Here is a 17958-nt window from a genome sequence, read left to right as displayed (position 1 = left end):
ACGTCAACTTCAGGAAAAGTGCCAGGAGCAACACCGTAACCTTTATGTAATTTTTGTTGATTTGACCAAGGCTTTCGACACAGTCAGTAGAGACGGCCTGTGGAAGATCATGGCAAAATTCGGCTGCCCGTCCGGCAGTTCTATGATGGCATGATGGTGAAGGTTCTGAACAATGGAGACGAATCTGAGGCTTTCCCAGTAACAAACAGCGTAAAACAAAGCTGTGTGCTTGCTCCAACTCTGTTCAGTATGCTATTCTCTGCAATGTTAAGTGATGTCTTTAACAACTGTGAAGATGGAAGCCTGCAAGCTTGCGACAGTTTTGGTCTCGAGATCAATATTAGAAAAACCGAAGTCATGTATCAACCTGTTCCAGGAAAACTATACAAGGAGCCACGTATCACGGTGAAGGAGCAAAACCTCAAAGCAGTCGATAACTTCACCTACTTAGGCAGCACACTTTCCCGTGAAGTAACCATAGACACTGAGGTTAATAACAGAATAGCCAAAGCCAGTGCCACCTTCGGGAGACTGCGTAAGAATGTCTGGGAATGAAGGGGACTCATCCTTACCACCAAGCTGAAGGTCTATTGCGCGGTGGTCCTCACCACACTTCTCTATGCTAGCGAGACCTGGACAGTCTACAGCCGGCATGCTAGACAGCTTAATCATTTTCACATGAGTTGCCTCCGCAAACTCCTCCACATCAGGTGGCAAGACAGTGTCCTGGACATGGCAATTCTGGAACAAACTGGGCTCTGCAGCGTTAACAGTCTCCTGCTGAAAGCCCAAGCCAGGTGGGCTGGAAAAGTGGTCAGAATGCCTGACAGCCGACTACCGAAACAACTGCTGTACGGAGAACTGTGCTAAGGATAGCGAGCAGTTGGGGGCAGAAGAAGCAGTATAAAGACTGCCTTAAGGTGTCTCTCAAAAACCTGGAAGTCAACACCAATGAATGGGAAGAGCTTGCCCTGGATCGTCCAGGTTGGCGGGGCAGGATCACCTCAGGAGCACCTGCAGCTGAAGATAGGAAAATCTTTGACGCAAAAAGAAAGCATGCTGTCCAAAAGGCACAAGTAGAATCTGGTGTACTAGCCACATCTGCTTCCTTATGTCAAGTATGTGGGCAAAATTTCAGGGCCCGGATTTGACTCATCAGCCACCTCCAGACCCATAACTACTAATTCTCTTCTAACCCTGAAGTCATGGTCATCTTCGACTACGAAGGACGAACATCATCATTAACCAGTGACTGAAAGCCTTCCTTGCATAAATGTGCATATATAGATGCCAATCATTGAGTAGGAGTATAATCAATTCCTATTAACCTGTACTAAAAAATTAATAAACACCACTGATAAAATAAAATAAAAAATAATTCTTTATTGATTCACCAAGGATTACATAGACATTTAAAAATATATAGATACACACAAGATATGTTAAAATCGTATTAAAATAACCCTGGATGAGGAGCACATGAAGTGTGACAAATCAGAAGTCACATAAGAAGTTATATCAGCAATTAATGATGAGTACGGTAAATAAAAAAATAAGCATGTAACCAGGTGTAAGAAAGTAAGATCTTACACTGATGAATAGAACACAGAAATGTATAACAAAAATGATATTACCAGTGGTGTGTACTATAACGGTCAGTCTTTTGTTATTTATATATAGGCTCGCTGAGCTTGCACTCCACCCACAGTACCAGCAAAGGCTATGCGATTTAAGAAATCTCACGCAGACCCTTGTTTTTGTTTTTTACTGACTGAATTTGAGCACTGCTGCATCTTTGAAAATCTGCAGCATGTCACTTCTTACATGGTTTTTGCAGCGTTTTGTTTTTCGCCCACAGAAAGCAATGAGAAGATGCAAAAATGCTGCAAAAAAACGCTGTGATTCGTGCTGTGTTTAAGCGTTTTGGTGAATAAAACAATAATTATTATCAGTTATACTTTGGGGGTATTCTAATTCCCTCTTACACGGGTTGGTTCAGTGCATACCATCTGTAATATAATTGTTATTATACATTTCGGTGTTACATTTATTAGTGCAAAATACATATTCTTTCACCTGATTACAAGCTTATTCTTACATTGACACTTCTGTCCTTTATAATTTGTCATACTTTACGTGCTTCTCCGCTTCCAGGATTATTTAAATATATTTTTAATATGTATTTTTCTTTATTGATTTGTTTTTAAATATCTGTGTAACCATTCACGTATCAATATAGAATCATTTTTTAATGTTACCACTGGTGTTAGTTAATGAATACTGGTTGAGAGGTATTGATCTGACCCAGGTTTCTACATTCATATTTTTTATGCTGAATTGCATATGCTTTATGGTTGCAATTTATTTTGGGCCATTTTCTTCTGCTGCAGGGTGTATTGAAAGGAATATGAATTCCTGGTATATTTCTAAATCCTTGATCATATTCAAAAGAATGATTTTAAGACAGACAGACGCCAGTACGATAGGAAAAGCTGATTATACAATTGTCATGTAATGCCATGCTGCTGCATATAGTCTTTATGGTAGATCTTTCAGGGTTCCAACTGCGACCCTATATGAGAGTCACATTTCTGAACCCCTACATCATCCTGTCTTCGGATTACACAGCAAAAACCTGCTGACAGATTCCTTTTAAGGTACTCATCGATATTCAAATGTACCCGTGCTAGAGTGGCCTTAAAATTAGATAGCAATCTCTATGTCACGATTCCTCCTCTCAGTGTGGTGAGTGGCAGCTCAGCCACCCAATCTTGGGTGGGGGTGTGCTGAGCAGTGAGCATCGTGATAGACCGTTTAGCTGTCCAATCTGAGGCTTGGGAGTGCTGAACTATCGGTGTGGTGGCTGACAGTCCAGTTGCCCAATCAGGGCTGGGGCGTGCTTGGTTTCCTACAGGTGTCTCCTGTTCGCAATGATTTCTGCTCAATCTGGTGTGCGTTTACTTTGTTCTTTGAGTTCTAGTATTTTGATCTTTGTTGACCTGCTTGGATCTGTCTTTGACCATCCATTTGCCTAGTCCCTTTGTCTTGATCCGTTAGGTTCCTGGAATTCTGACCCCAGACTGTGACCTGACTATGCCTTTTCCTCACCCGTCTGTTTATGATGTACCTTCCTGGTTTTTTACCTCGGACTCGCTAACTTCGCCAACCCCACGGTGTGTCCGTACACATTAGTAAATTCTCCGTAAAGGTCTTTTATTAACACCCAACATTACATATAAAACATAATTTCCACTGATTAAAACCGGTTTACCTGTGTATCTGCATTCAATACTTTTATTCTTTGAGTAGAAATGAACAAGTCCACTTCTGTCATGGGCTGTGCTTCTCCTTCTGTAGCCTACAACAACAGCAAATCAAAAAGGAAGCTGAGTCCCTCACAAATTCAGAGATGTTATAGAGCAAACAAAACTGAACACAAAATGCGCTATCATAACAGCAGGCTGACAAAAAGAGGCCTAAAATAATCCAAATGTGTCGCTTGCGTAAGCAAGCTATTATGTATTTTTTACTATATTTTAGACAAACACAAGGTCACAAATCACAATGTAACAATTTTTATAAAGCCTGTAGGCATTCAGTAGAAAATCAACATAACCACCTAAAATTACGCATACAGCTTGTACTGGTTGGGATGGCAGTGCTTTTCGATTAAGAAAAGGCAACATTTCTATTTAAGGGGTTCTCCGACTTTTAAATATTAATTCACTGCAGCAAATCACGCAAAATGGATGCATTTTTTAATAACATCATTTAGAAATAATGCTCCTGTGACTGGGTAGTGTTGTTACTTGTTATGACGCTCCCCTGTTTTTTTTTTAATTTCCTTTTAAAACATCCGTAATGTGTCCAGTGCCGGTGGTTGCACAGGTCAAGTACATCAAAGCCCTACCACCCATATCCTCTCGTACCATGGTCACTCCTTCCATTGTGCATGACAGCCAGTTGGAAGAAACTTCTTCTAAACAGCAAATTTTACTTTAGTTTAACATTTTAGTTAGGAATTACATTTTTTTAATAAAAGCTGTCCCTATCCAACAACCTATTACTCGTCCTTACTATTCGATTCGGCGGGCTGCCCGCCACTCTCTCACAGAGGTACAGGCCCCTAGTATACAAGGTCACCATTGATGGGCCTGGCTCTACCTTGTAAAAACTATAAAACGTACAGAAAAATATGACATAAATATGAGGTATTGGTTCATATTTTAGCCAAAATACGTAAGCTCACAACCCCATCAAGGGTCCTCACAGTCTTGTGAGTATCTACACTATGGTAAAATATTATTATATTAGTAATAATAATATTATTATCTAATATATAATTGCCTAGAATACTACTTCCTGCAATTTGTGCCAACCTCCTGTCCGGAGCTAATGTCCGGAGATAATGTCTGGAGATAAGTGACGTCAACAGTGTCCAGTGTCTGATTGGTTGCCACCTGCTGCGAGCGACAAATCAGAAACGTGCCGTACTGTGACACACTCCGCCCGCCATTTTGGTGTGATTTTTGAATTTTTACCTCACAGCAAGTTTCTACTGCGTGGAGGCGGGCCCAGTGACGTTGCTCTTCAAGCTCCTGCCGAATTTCGTCAAAAAAATGATAATACCATTTACCAAAACTATATATATTTAGTTGTGAAGTGGTTCAGTGACATTTTCACACCAATTTTGAACTTTTGTTTGGTGTTTTCTCCATATACTGCCTATTATTCACTGACTGTTATACTGAGAGACTGCCGTTTATTAACCTCTTCTTTGCCACATTGGGTATATTGCTCTATTATTTGCCACATAAGGACATTGTCCATTATTGCCCAGCAATTTCTTAAATAACAAGAATTGTCAAGAGCTGGTAAGTGCAGCCATTTTTTGTTCTTTCTTACTATTATTTATTAATTCTATTATTCTTACATTTGAATAAAGTATATATGGATTCTAGACTCCCGATTCTTTAGAATCGGGCTGCCATCTAGTCTAATATATAATTGCCTAGAATACTACTTCCTGCAATTTGTGCCAACTTCCGTGGCTTTGTCCGGAGCTAATGTCCGGAGCTAATGTCCGGAGATAAGTGACGTCAACAGTGTCCAGTGTCTGATTGGTTGCCGCCTGCTGCGAGCGACCAATCAGAAACGTGCCGTACTGTGACACACTCCGCCCGCCATTTTGGTGTGATTTTTGAAGTTTTACCTCACAGCAAGTTTCTACTGCGTGGAGGCGGGCCCAGTGACGTTGCTCTTCAAGCTCCTGCCGAATTTCGTCAAAAAAATGATACCATTTACCAAAACTATATATATTTAGTTGTGAAGTGGTTCAGTGACATTTTCACACCAATTTTGAACTTTTGTTTGGTGTTTTCTCCATATACTGCCTATTATTTTTGTTCTTTCTTACTATTATTTATTAATTGTATTATTCTTACATTTGAATAAATAAAGTATATATGGATTCTAGACTCCCGATTCTTTAGAATCGGGCTGCCATCTAGTAATATATAATTATTATGAAAAATATTATACATACCCATGTGTTGAAATTGGGTGTATAAATACACTATATGTTTACTGGACAGCGTCCAAAAACCTGCCTAGTAGTGAAAGCAGCCATCACCTTGTCCTTGAATAGTTAGTAAATTGCGGGATTGTCCTGACGATTGGAGGCAGCAGAGTGCTGCTTGTGACAACTTGTATGAACGCTTTTATCAGAAAAGGGTCCGTGTCCCCCTTTGGAATAGAACTATCTTAGTCTTACTGAGATTTACGGTAATTGAATGGACGCCTGTATTTGTGGCCAAAACACCATTCATATAGGGAATACAACACTGTTTTTCATGGTGGAAAGGAATAGTAAAGTGCTTATATTTCCCGAAGAGATTTTTTTATTTTACATGGAATTTTTTTGCATGGATTTTTTTGTTTTTATTTATGTTATTCATAAAAGTAAGGCAGTTCAAATATTGTACGTGCTACTGAAATAAAGGTTTTATCTTGTCCCTTGTCCAATATTAACCAGATCAATTTATAGAGTTTTCCTAGTTTTCTGACCCAGAAAAAATGGATGACAGCATATAAAAGTAATCCATTAAGAGATATACCGAAACGTCATTTTTTTAAGAGCAGTAGTAAATAAGTAGATGTATGCCTCGATGGCAAAAATAAAAAATGCTTTATGAAATACTTAATTTATCAAATATTAATTTGGACGTTTATTCTATATAGAATATACAGAATTCTTTAAATTAAGTGATGTCACATCTGAAGGACAGTATAAAATATTGTAGCTCACAGTAAACCTAAATTTAGCAAATATTTCGCTATTGTATGTATGACCATATTAGATATGAATGAATTCATGACCAGTGGTTAATGGTTATATTAAAAAGAATGAAAATTTCTATGAGAGGATAGCTTTCACAGAAAAGATGACATACCAAGATAAGAAAATGCAAACTAAAAAAATAATAATAATAAAATAGCAAGCATAACAACAAAGTGATGAGATTGTACTGCACCTTCTTCCTGCTTTTGGCTAATTTCTGGGCCATCTGCTTAGCATGAAATAAACAGAGACAGGAATACGGTTAGAGGATAGGTTACAGATACTAGCTCTAATCTGGGGAATAAATTGGGCAGCTACTGACAATGTAAGACAGAATTCAAGAAGCCACCATTATCAGCTATGGTGCATTTGGTGGAATGAGAAATATGGTTTAACTCTGTTTTTCAACGTACTTCACACTTGTGTCTTTGGGTTTTTAGTTATTTGGCATATAGTAAATGGGTTCTCCAGGAATAGAAAAAAACTAAATGACATCTAATTATTAATAAATTCTTAAATACTTTAAATTAGCAAATCACAACTGTTTTGTCTAGGGAAATAATCACTAAAGAATTATAATGGGACACAGTCTTGTTACATTGACAGAAACTTGTCCTAGAATTTTAGGACCGGTGCTTATGAGCATGTGTAGTAGGAAGCGTCTCTGCTGTGACATGTTTAGGGATTAAGAAATGCCGTGGGGGGGGGGACAGAAGTGTGAGTAGCCTCTTCTTACCTCAGCATGCCTGCTATCTCCAATATTAGATCATATAGACATGGTGGGCAGCTGTGTGAGCAGCCTCTTACCTCAGCATGCCTGATATCTCCAATATTAGATCATATAGACACAATGGGCAGCATTGTGAGCAGCCTCTTCTTATCTCAGCATGCCTGATATCTCCAATATTAGATCATATAGACATGGTGGGCAGCTGTGTGAGCAGCCTCTTACCTCAGCATGCCTGATATCTCCAATATTAGATCATATAGACACAATGGGCAGCATTGTGAGCAGCCTCTTCTTATCTCAGCATGCCTGATATCTCCAATATTAGATCATATAGACATGGTGGGCAGCTGTGTGAGCAGCCTCATCTTACATCAGCATGCCTGATATCTCCAATATTAGATCATATAGACATGGTGGGTAGCAGTGTGAGCAGCCTCTTCTTACCTCAGCATTCCTGCTAGCTCCAATATTAGATCATATAGACATGGTGGGCAGCTGTGTGAGCAGCCTCTTCTTACCTCAGCATGCCTGATATCTCCAATATTAGATCATATAGACATGGTGGGCAGCTGTGTGAGCAGCCTCTTACCTCAGCATGCCTGATATCTCTAATATTAGATCATATAGACACAATGGGCAGCATTGTGAGCAGCCTCTTCTTATCTCAGCATGCCTGATATCTCCAATATTAGATCATATAGACATGGTGGGCAGCTGTGTGAGCAGCCTCATCTTACATCAGCATGCCTGATATCTCCAATATTAGATCATATAGACATGGTGGGCAGCTGTGTGAGCAGCCTCTTACCTCAGCATGCCTGATATCTCCAATATTAGATCATATAGACACAATGGGCAGCATTGTGAGCAGCCTCTTCTTATCTCAGCATGCCTGATATCTCCAATATTAGATCATATAGACATGGTGGGCAGCTGTGTGAGCAGCCTCATCTTACATCAGCATGCCTGATATCTCCAATATTAGATCATATAGACATGGTGGGTAGCAGTGTGAGCAGCCTCTTCTTACCTCAGCATTCCTGCTATCTCCAATATTAGATCATATAGACATGGTGGGCAGCTGTGTGAGCAGCCTCTTACCTCAGCATGCCTGATATCTCCAATATTAGATCATATAGACATGGTGGGCAGCTGTGTGAGCAGCCTCTTCTTACCTCAGCATGCCTGATATCTCCAATATGAGATTATATAGACATGGTGGGCAGCAGTGTGAGTAGCCTCTTCTTACCTCAGCATGCCTGATATCTCCAATATTAGATCATATAGACACGGTGGGCAGCATTGTGAGCAGCCTCTTCTTACCTCAGCATGCCTGATATCTCCAATATTAGATCATATAGACATGGTGGGCAGCTGTGTGAGCAGCCTCTTCTTACCTCAGCATGCCTGATATCTCCAATATTAGATCATATAGACATGGTGGGCAGCTATGTGAGCAGCCTCTTCTTACCTCAGCATGCCTGATATCTCCAATATTAGATCATATAGACATGATGGGCAGCTGTGTGAGCAGCCTCTTCTTACGTCAGCATGCCTGATATCTCCAATATGAGATTATATAGACATGGTGGGTAGCAGTGTGAGCAGCCTCTTCTTACCTCAGCATGCCTGATATCTCAATATTAGATCATATAGACATGGTGGGCAGCTGTGTGAGCAGTCTCATCTTACCTCAGCATGCCTGATACCTCCAATATTAGATCATATAGACATGGTGGGTAGCAGTGTGAGCAGCCTCTTCTTACCTCAGCATGCTTGATATCTCCAATATTAGATCATATAGACATGATGGACAGCAGTATGAGCAGCCTCTTCTTACCTCAGCACCCCTGCTATCTCCAGTATTAGTTCAGAAAGACTGTGGATAGCAGTGTGAGCAGTCTCTTCTTACCTCAGTATCTTTGATATCCCCAGTATTAGATCAGAGAGACAGGGTGAACTGTATTGTGATCAGACTCTATTGCCTCAGCACCCCTGATAACTCCAGTATCACATCCAAGGAAGCTTCCACCGAACATGCTCACAGGCACCTATCCTAACATTCTAAGACAGGTTTCTGTCAGCGTAATAGGAGAACAGCCATTTTAATTCTATAGTGAATACTTCAAAAGATAAATCAATTGTCACTTGCCAGTTAAAAGTATTTAGCAAATGTATTTGTAATGACATCTCCATAAGTAATTTAATTTTTTCAATTTGTGGAGAACCTCTTTAAGTTTATTTAATACAATAAATGATTTCAAGAGTAAGTAAACCTTTGATACTATTCTATATATATACACGTGTGCTCCTTCAATCGCAAACAAATAGGTGAAGTACAGGTCCTAAGGCCACCACTGATCTCTCTAAAAAAAAAACAGAGATGTGCACACCTCAAGAGATAGGAGCTGTGTGGTCCTGCCCAAGCACACACAGAACAGAATAATGATACAATAGAAATCAGAGATTATCTCTTTCTTCCATACTCCTTTGTGTCAGTGTGAATGAGGCAAGAATAGTGCTCTCCTGTGTCCTGAGCTGTGCAAATCGCAAAGGGTTTTGTAAGAGACCCAAGAACCACTGTTCTACTTGCAATAAATAGGGCACAAATATATAAAAATGGCATCAAAGGTTTACTTGCACTTTAAAATTTATCAGAATCCACAGAAAAAAATAAATTGGCCAGTATGAAACATGAACTTAACGGTAATGGAAATAACTCATATTAAAATATGGATGTAGCATTGTAAAAATGATGAAAATGCAGGGAATGTATCCATTTACCCCTAGACTATCATCTATCAGAGAGTGACAACAGTAGTAGCAATGCAGTTGTCTTCATGGGGTTGTGTCATCACAGGCATTGGTAGATATTGATTACCTGAATAGTGGCGGTCTGTCCGATGCGACAGACAGAGCACTAAAAGGGTTTTCCAGTTTTTTAGTTTTTTCAAACCAACGACTTGTATGTAAAAAAAAAAAAGTCAGCCATACTATACAGTGTCACTCCTGCCCCCCATCATTGTTGATACTGCCTAAACAGTGATGTTATGGCTATATCACGTGACTGATGCAGCCAATCACTGTGCAAGAATAAAGCAATATTGTACCGTCTATCTTGACATCACTATTGATTGGCCTCAGCGGTTGCGTGCTATGCTCATGATTTCATCATTTATCAACAAAGAGTGTGGGTAGCAGTGGAAATTCAGAGCGGCATGTGGTAACTATGGCTAAGTTTGTTATTTTTACATGCCTCCTAAAGCAAGCCTTTGGAATAAAAATACAAACTGGAAAACCTTTTAAAAGGGTTTCTCCAGGAATTTAAAAAATAAGTAAAAAAAATGTAACTATAATAAATTCCTACATAGAAAATACATTTAATTAGCAAATCACTATGTTTTGTCTTGGTTGCCAATCACTTTAGAATTAAAATGGCCATCGCTTTGTTACACTGACAGAAACCTGTCCTACAATGTTAGGACAGGTTCCTATGACCATGTGCAGTAGGAATTGTGTCCCCCCATGTGTAGGAAGATGTGCTGCTAGTGCACATTTTGATGTAATACTTGAGATACTAGGACTGCTGAGGTAGGAATAGGCCACTCTCACTGCTGCCAAACCTGTTATCTGATCTAATATTGGAGATATATGGGTGCGGAAGTAAGAAGAGGATGCTCACTTGCTGTCCACCCTGTCTTTCTGGTCTAATACTGGAGATACCAGGAGTGCTGAGGTAAGAAGAGGCTGCTCACTCTGCTGGCCACCCGGTCTGTCTGATCTAATATCGGAGATACAAGGGGTGCTGAAGTAAGAAGAGGCTGCTCACTTTTCAGTCCACCCTGTCTTTCTGGTCTAATACTGGAGATACCAGGAGTGATGAGGTAAGAAGACTGCTCTCACTGCTGTCTATCATGTTTTCCTAATACAATATTGGACACACCAGGGGTTCTGAGGTAAGAAGAGGCTGCTCACACTGCTGCCCAACCTGTTTTCCCATCTAATATTGGTGATTCAAGGGGTGCTTAAGTAAGAATAAGCTGCTCACTTTGCTGTCCACCCTGTCTTTCTGGTCTAATACTGGATATAAAAGGAGCACTGAGGTAAGAAGTGACTGCTCATACTACTGCCCATCATGTGTTCCTAATACAATACTGGACATTGCAGGGGTGCTGAGGTAAGAAGAGGCTGCTCATACTTTACCCACCCTGTCTTTCTGGCCAATTACTGGAGATACTAGGTGTGCTGTGGTAAGAAGAGGCTGATCACACTGCTGTCCACCGTGTCTTTCTGGTCTAATACTGGATATAAAAGGAGCACTGAGGTAAGAAGTGACTGCTCATACTACTGCCCATCATGTGTTCCTAATACAATACTGGACATTGCAGGGGTGCTGAGGTAAGAAGTGGCTGCTCATACTTTACCCACCCTGTCTTTCTGGCCAATTACTGAAGATAGTAGGTGTGCTGTGGTAAGAAGAGGCTGCTCACACTGCTGTCTTTCTGAATAACAATACATGGCATATGTATCTCCAGGTTAATGCAATGAAGCTTCCTACTACACATGTTCATAAGCACCTGTCCTATTACCACTCTAGCACAAGTTTCTGTTAGTGTAGTGATTACTTCCCTAGATTGCGATTTGCTAATTAAAAATATTTCAGAATTTATTTATAATGACATTAATTTTGCTCTACAGAACCCCTTTAATTAAGCACAATGCTAATACACTTCATTTAAATCTTTCCGAAATCATATAAATAGTCTAATAGTTTATAGTACCAATCTGCTTTTCTCAAGCTCACTTTCTGAGCCATGTCTAAAAGTAACCAGATAAAATGATTTGTTTTGTCCATGAAGCTGCATAGTAAGAGCTTTAATCTAAGATCTTTACTCTCATAAGGCAGACAGGGAAGCGCTCCTGCTGCAGACAGTATCCTTACAGAAAAAGGGAGGTTTTTCGCTTATTGCGTGAACAAAAGGAGGGAAAATTGTTGATCTCCTGGGAGACATAGAAAAATTCTGTACATATTTCTTACAGTTTTTGCATTGTAATATCAGATAGTATCTGATCAATTGACAGGAGGACACTAAGGAATGGACCGGTGAATTTTTGTTGTTGCGTACATTCTAAATTCAGTGTTCCTATAAACATTTGATAGATTCATATTATTTTTATGTCTGACCGCGGTAAGGCGAATGATAGAATTTAGTCACCTATAACCGGGCGATAACAGAATAATCTCTAAACACAGTAGGTGACAAAGTTTAACCCCTTACCTTAATCCGACTAACTGCTTCTTGTGCTTGCATCATGCGCACATTCTTAGAAGGGGTTTTATCAGACAGTAGCTGAGTGGAACCAAGGTAATTGGCAGCAAATATTATGCCATCGATTAAATCTTCTGGATCGCAGGGTCCAGGGACTGGGAGAAAATATATATTTTTAAGTTCTAGCATACAACATAACAATACATTCTCAGCAAATTCATATGAGCCAGGAAAAATATTTATTTAACCAAGATTAAGTTACACTGGTGTAATAACCTGCATGTGACCAAAACTGTATGCTTTTGTTAAGTTACTAAAATATGCTGTGAAGGGTTGATATAAGAGTAACTAAACCTTTTGTATTTCATTGAATACTTTTTACAAAGTTATTAATCTTGATAATATACTGCATACTACTCCTCCTGCCAGCATCTCTGCTCCCCTCCTAATGCTTAAACAGGGAGTGAAAAAAGAAAAGAAGGTAATGGAATATATTGCAAAGATTTATCATTTTGTATGATCAATCATTAAATAAAAACGTGCAGTTATTTGTTAACTCTTTTTCATTAACGGATCATATCAAATTTGTTTATTCAGTGTATTTCAATAACCACCAAGATTAATATACCATTCTTATACAACATCGTAGTATAAAGGAGAATCCATTGATAGGGTGCATTCGTACTAGGTGATAACTGGTCCCTTGTGTCCAACATTATAACTGTACTCCATATAGTGGCAAGCTTATTCTTTGTTGGCTTGTGTTAGTTATATTTCTGGTTCTTCACTATATTTATTAGCTACATTAGAAATTGTCTATGAATGGATGCACTTGAAATAAGGATAAGGTGCATTTCACAAGGGACAGAAAATCTAAAAGACGTCTCAGACATATTAATATTGTAACTTAAAGGGGTTGTTCACTGCTTTAAACACTTATTTATTTACTGATTTATTTATTATGGTCCAATATAGTGCATGTAACCCACTGGAGGAGAAAGTCGGAAGTGGTGGCAGTGAATGCTGTCAGCAGAACAGAAGAGTAGGACCAATTTGCAAGGTGAGTAAGTCACTTTTTTCCTATTGCACTTCTATAAGCCCATTGATAAGGTGTTTAAAAGTAGTGGACAGCCACTGTAAATTTTAACAGAGGACAAGGTGTAACGCTAAGGCTATGTGCACACGTTCAGGAATTCATGCAGAAAATTCCTGAGAATTCCGGACATTTTCTGCATGAAATCCGCAAGAAAACCGCATGCGTTTTTGCCGCGATTTTGCCGTGGTTTTGACGCGTTTTTGACGCGGTTTTTTCCGGACACTTCCCAATGCATTTTGGAGTGGGAAATCCGCAAAAAAACCGCAAAAAGATAGAGCATGTCCGGATTTTGTGCGGTATGCGTTTTTTTTGCGGAAAAAAACGCATCATGTGCACAAAACATCCGGAATTCATTCTAAATGATGGGATGCTTATTGTATGCGGTTTTTTTTGCGGTTTTATAGCGTTTTTATCGGGAAAAAACCGCGAAAAAACCGCAACGTGTGAACACAGCCTGAGTCACTTCTCACGGACATGCAGTGAGTCAGGGTAGTCAAATAGTCCAAGGTCAAGAGCCAGGAGGTTACTTCATAAACAGAGGGAAGAGACAAAGGCGTAGTAACAGTCTGACGTCGGAATACCAGGAGGATAGGTTAGAACGAGGTGCAAGGTCAGGCATCAAAAAGATGCGCAAGCAAAGCACAATGCACAGAGAAATAAACCACAAATAGCTGAATCTACGTCTGGTAGAGGTCTGGGACTGACAGCCCAACTAAGCGGCTGGACCATCACCTGGGACAGGGAACACCTGAAGGCAGCCCAGGACCTCACAGCACACCCCTACACCAAATTTGCAGCTGAGCTATCAGTAACTGCATCATAGACACAATGAGGAGTGGAATCATGATATAGGGGATGTGAAAACCTAGACAATTATTTCATATCTTCAGGACCCAGGCAGCTATCTTTCTATTCTTTATCTGTGGTTGCCATACTGGCAGGATGGTAGTTGGTGGACGCTATTCTGGAGAGGTGAAAGAGTTGAGACCAGTATCTATCACACATCTATAGCATTTATTGTGGCTTTGACATAAATGTCTAAGTTAAGCAAAATATTTAGAATTGAGAGTCCTCAGTGGTTGATACCTTTTAATGGCTAACTGAAAAGATGGTAACAAATTGCAAGCTTTCGAGACTACACAGGTCTCTTCATCAGGCAAAGACTAAAACAAATTCTGAAGAATCACATATTTATGCACAACATAGTATAGGAAAAAAAAAGAGGGGAAAAAAACCATGGATAAGCCAAGTGACAGGAAGCAGAATTACCATGGGTGATAAACAGTTAAGTCCATAAATATTGGGCCAATTCTTAGATAAGGATTGTTTTATTGTCCTGTGATTAGGGTCTCTGTTGTGATGACCCTTCATGGTCTGAGGGGCAAGTTCCTTAGTTGATGTAAAAAGACATAAATTCATGTGACACATTCATTCCTGCATTAACTGCATTAAGAGTGTCAAAGGTCGTCATCAGTTTATATTCCCAGACTCTCCTGTCTTTCTGCGATTTGAAGTTTCCTTTCAATACAAGTAATTTCATGTCCATAATGTTATGCTTTGGGAGACAGAAATGTATTGCCACCGGTAGATCCATTCTTTTTTCTCTTATTGTATGGCGATGGGAGTTCATTCTTGTTCTAAGTTTTGCCCTGTCTCCCCCACATAGAGACCCCCAGTTGGACATTTAGTACAAATAATTAGGTACACCACATTGGAAGTGACGCAGCTGAAAGTACCTGGTATCTTGTAGTCCTGATGTGAATTGGGGATCTTTATCTTGTCCGTGGTCATTATAAATGGACAGGTTTTACATTTTGTCTGGTTGCAAGGAAAGGTACCTGCAGCTGTTGGAGAGGACAGGGAGCTCTTGACAATGATGCTTCTTAGATTTGGGGGCTGCCTAAAACACAGTAGTGGGGGGATTGTTTTATTATCCTGTGATTAGGGTCTCTGTTGTGATGACCCTTCATGGTCTGAGGGGCTAGTTCCTTAGTTGATATAAAAAGACATAAATCCATGTCGCAGAAAGACAGGAGAGTCTGGGAATATAAACTGATGACGACCTTTGACACTCTTAATGCAGGAATGAATGTGTCACATGGATTTATGTCTTTTTACATCAACTAAGGAACTTGCCCCTCAGACCATGAAGGGTCATCACAACAGAGACCCTAATCACAGGACAATAAAACAATCCTTATCTAAGAATTGGCCCAATATTTATGGACTTAACTGTTTATCACCCATGGTAATTCTGCTTCATGTCACCTGGCTTATCCATGGTTTTTTTCCCCTCTTTTTTTTTTCTGTGCTATGTTGTGCATAAATATGTGATTCTTCAGAATTTGTTTTAGTCTTTGCCTGATGAAGAGACCTGTGTAGTCTCGAAAGCTTGCAATTTGTTACCATCTTTTCAGTTAGCCATTAAAAGGTATCAACCACTGAGGACTCTCAATTCTAAATATTTTTCTATCTAATGGCCAACACAGTACCAAGATATATTTCTTTCCTGTAAGTTGAGCAATGCTTTAACAACATTAGATTTATACGTTCTATATACTGATTTTGGATTTGTTCATTTAATCAGATATTATGCCTCCGTGGCTAGAATAAGATAAAAGGAACACACAACAAATAACTCGTCAAATTCTTTTCAAACATAACCTAAGCCCAGCTATATTCGATTATACTCAAGACAACACACCTTTAATACATTTTACCAAACTGGTAAACTGAGAGAAGAGCCATTCTGCAGCAGCTATCACTCAAGTAGGCCAAGGGTCTGTTACTGCTATTAAAGTAAGAACCCTGCTGCAAAACTGTATTCCTCCAGCACAAAGAGATGGCAAGCCTGTGGTGATAAATATATCGCAAGCTGGAAAGCTTACTCTGGAAGTAACAGTAATTATAGGACATGGGTCAGGGGAAAACAGAGCTCATACTTCCCGATCACCCTAATGATAGGATTCTGCCATATAGTGATAGATACATATATTGATTAACAGTCAAACATAAATTCCTTTCTAGCTAACCTGTCCGGATGAGATTGGTTTTATATGATTAATTTGTGATAAGGCAGAAGCTCCATAAGGAGACCGGGACAGTACTGTGATATACGCTTCAGCCTGCAATAAGTATATGAGGGTAATTTTAGATGTAGAAGATATTCTGCAATTTTCGGACAGTAAAGTAATGAGATTTTAATAATCACAATCCACGCACTGTTTTTATGTTTTAGGTTGAAAATGTACATGTTTTGCTGATTTTTCAATCATAATGTCAATTTTGTGGATTTTCCACATAGGCATAAATAGGATGGGTTGAATCTACAGTCAAAACACAACTCTGTGGAATTGGTTATGTGTCCACTGTGGCCATGCAACTCAAGTGAATCTGTAAATTAAGAATTAAAAGTTAAAAAGAAAAAAAGGAGATACTTACCTCCACTGATGGTCCTAGCAGGGTTTCCGTGCTGGTCTTTTCACCTTCCATCCCTCGACATTCTGTCCCATGTGATATCTACAACCAGCTGGACCAAAGACAGAGGTTGTAGTTGTGACTTGGGATGGACTGAAGGAATTACCAGCACGGACTTTAGGAATTACCAGCTGGGGTTAGTATCTTACCCATCCAGTCTGGAGGAGAATCTGCCAGAGGATCCACACTTTTTTGTGAGGATGCTTGCAAAATCCACGTCAATTAAATTCTATAAAATCAGTGCTTAAAATAAAGTTTGATAATTTCCTGACGCTCATATACAGTATATCTATCTACTATATAAAGCTGAATGTGTGGTATGTGTCTGTGTATGTGTGTGTGTATGTATGTCCGGGATTGGCATCTGCACCGTCGCAGCTACAGCCACAAAATTTTGCACAGTCACACGTCTGGACCCCGAGAGCGTCATAGGCTACGTTGTGAGGCGAAATTTTAACCCCGTGCGTTCCAATTCACCAAACAATTTTGCCCCTATCTACATAATGGGGAAAAAAGTGAAAGGAAAAGTGTTGGAGGCGTCGCAGCTACAGAAACAAAATTTTCCATAGTCACACGTCTGGACCCTGAGAGCGTCATAGGCAACGTTGTGAGGTGAAATTTTAACCCCGCGCTTTCCAATTCACCAAACAATTTTGCCCCTATCTACATAATGGGGAAAAAGTGAAATGAAAAGTGTTGGAGGAGTCGCAGCTACAGCCACAAAATTTTGCACAGTCACACGTCTGGACCCTGAGAGCGTCATAGGCTATGTTGTGAGGTGAAATTTTAACCCCGCGCTTTCCAATTCACCAAACAATTTTGCCACTATCTACATAATGGGGAAAAAGGTGAAAGGAAAAGTGTTGGAGGCGTCGAAGCTACAGCAACAAAATTTTGTACAGTCACACGTCTGGACCCTGAGAGCGTCATAGGCTACGTTGTGAGGTGAAATTTTAACCCCGCGCGTTCCAATTCACCAAACAATTTTGCCCCTATCTACATAATGGGGAAAAAAGTAAAAGGAAAAGTGTTGGAAGCGTCGCAG

General features: G+C 39.8%; 1 protein-coding gene across 2 annotated transcripts in view; it reads right to left on the bottom strand.

The window, feature by feature from the left end:
• The window catches only part of APBA1 (amyloid beta precursor protein binding family A member 1), a 279089-nt gene that overhangs the window by 58279 nt on the left and 202852 nt on the right, over positions 1-17958 (bottom strand). The window contains exons 5-7 of one of the 2 annotated variants that reach the window (XM_069763607.1): positions 12350-12495; positions 6534-6566; positions 3272-3358 (exon numbers count right to left, since the gene is read on the bottom strand). In XM_069763607.1, the coding sequence (XP_069619708.1) occupies positions 3272-3358; positions 6534-6566; positions 12350-12495 (266 nt within the window). The remainder of the gene's footprint in view (positions 1-3271; positions 3359-6533; positions 6567-12349; positions 12496-17958) is intronic. The other variant, XM_069763615.1, reaches the window with a different exon arrangement.

Source organism: Ranitomeya imitator, chromosome 1, assembly GCF_032444005.1.
Source record: "Ranitomeya imitator isolate aRanImi1 chromosome 1, aRanImi1.pri, whole genome shotgun sequence".
Taxonomy (NCBI): domain Eukaryota; kingdom Metazoa; phylum Chordata; class Amphibia; order Anura; family Dendrobatidae; genus Ranitomeya; species Ranitomeya imitator.
Note: the sequence above shows the minus strand (reverse complement) of the source record. Positions and strands in the feature narration are given on the sequence as shown.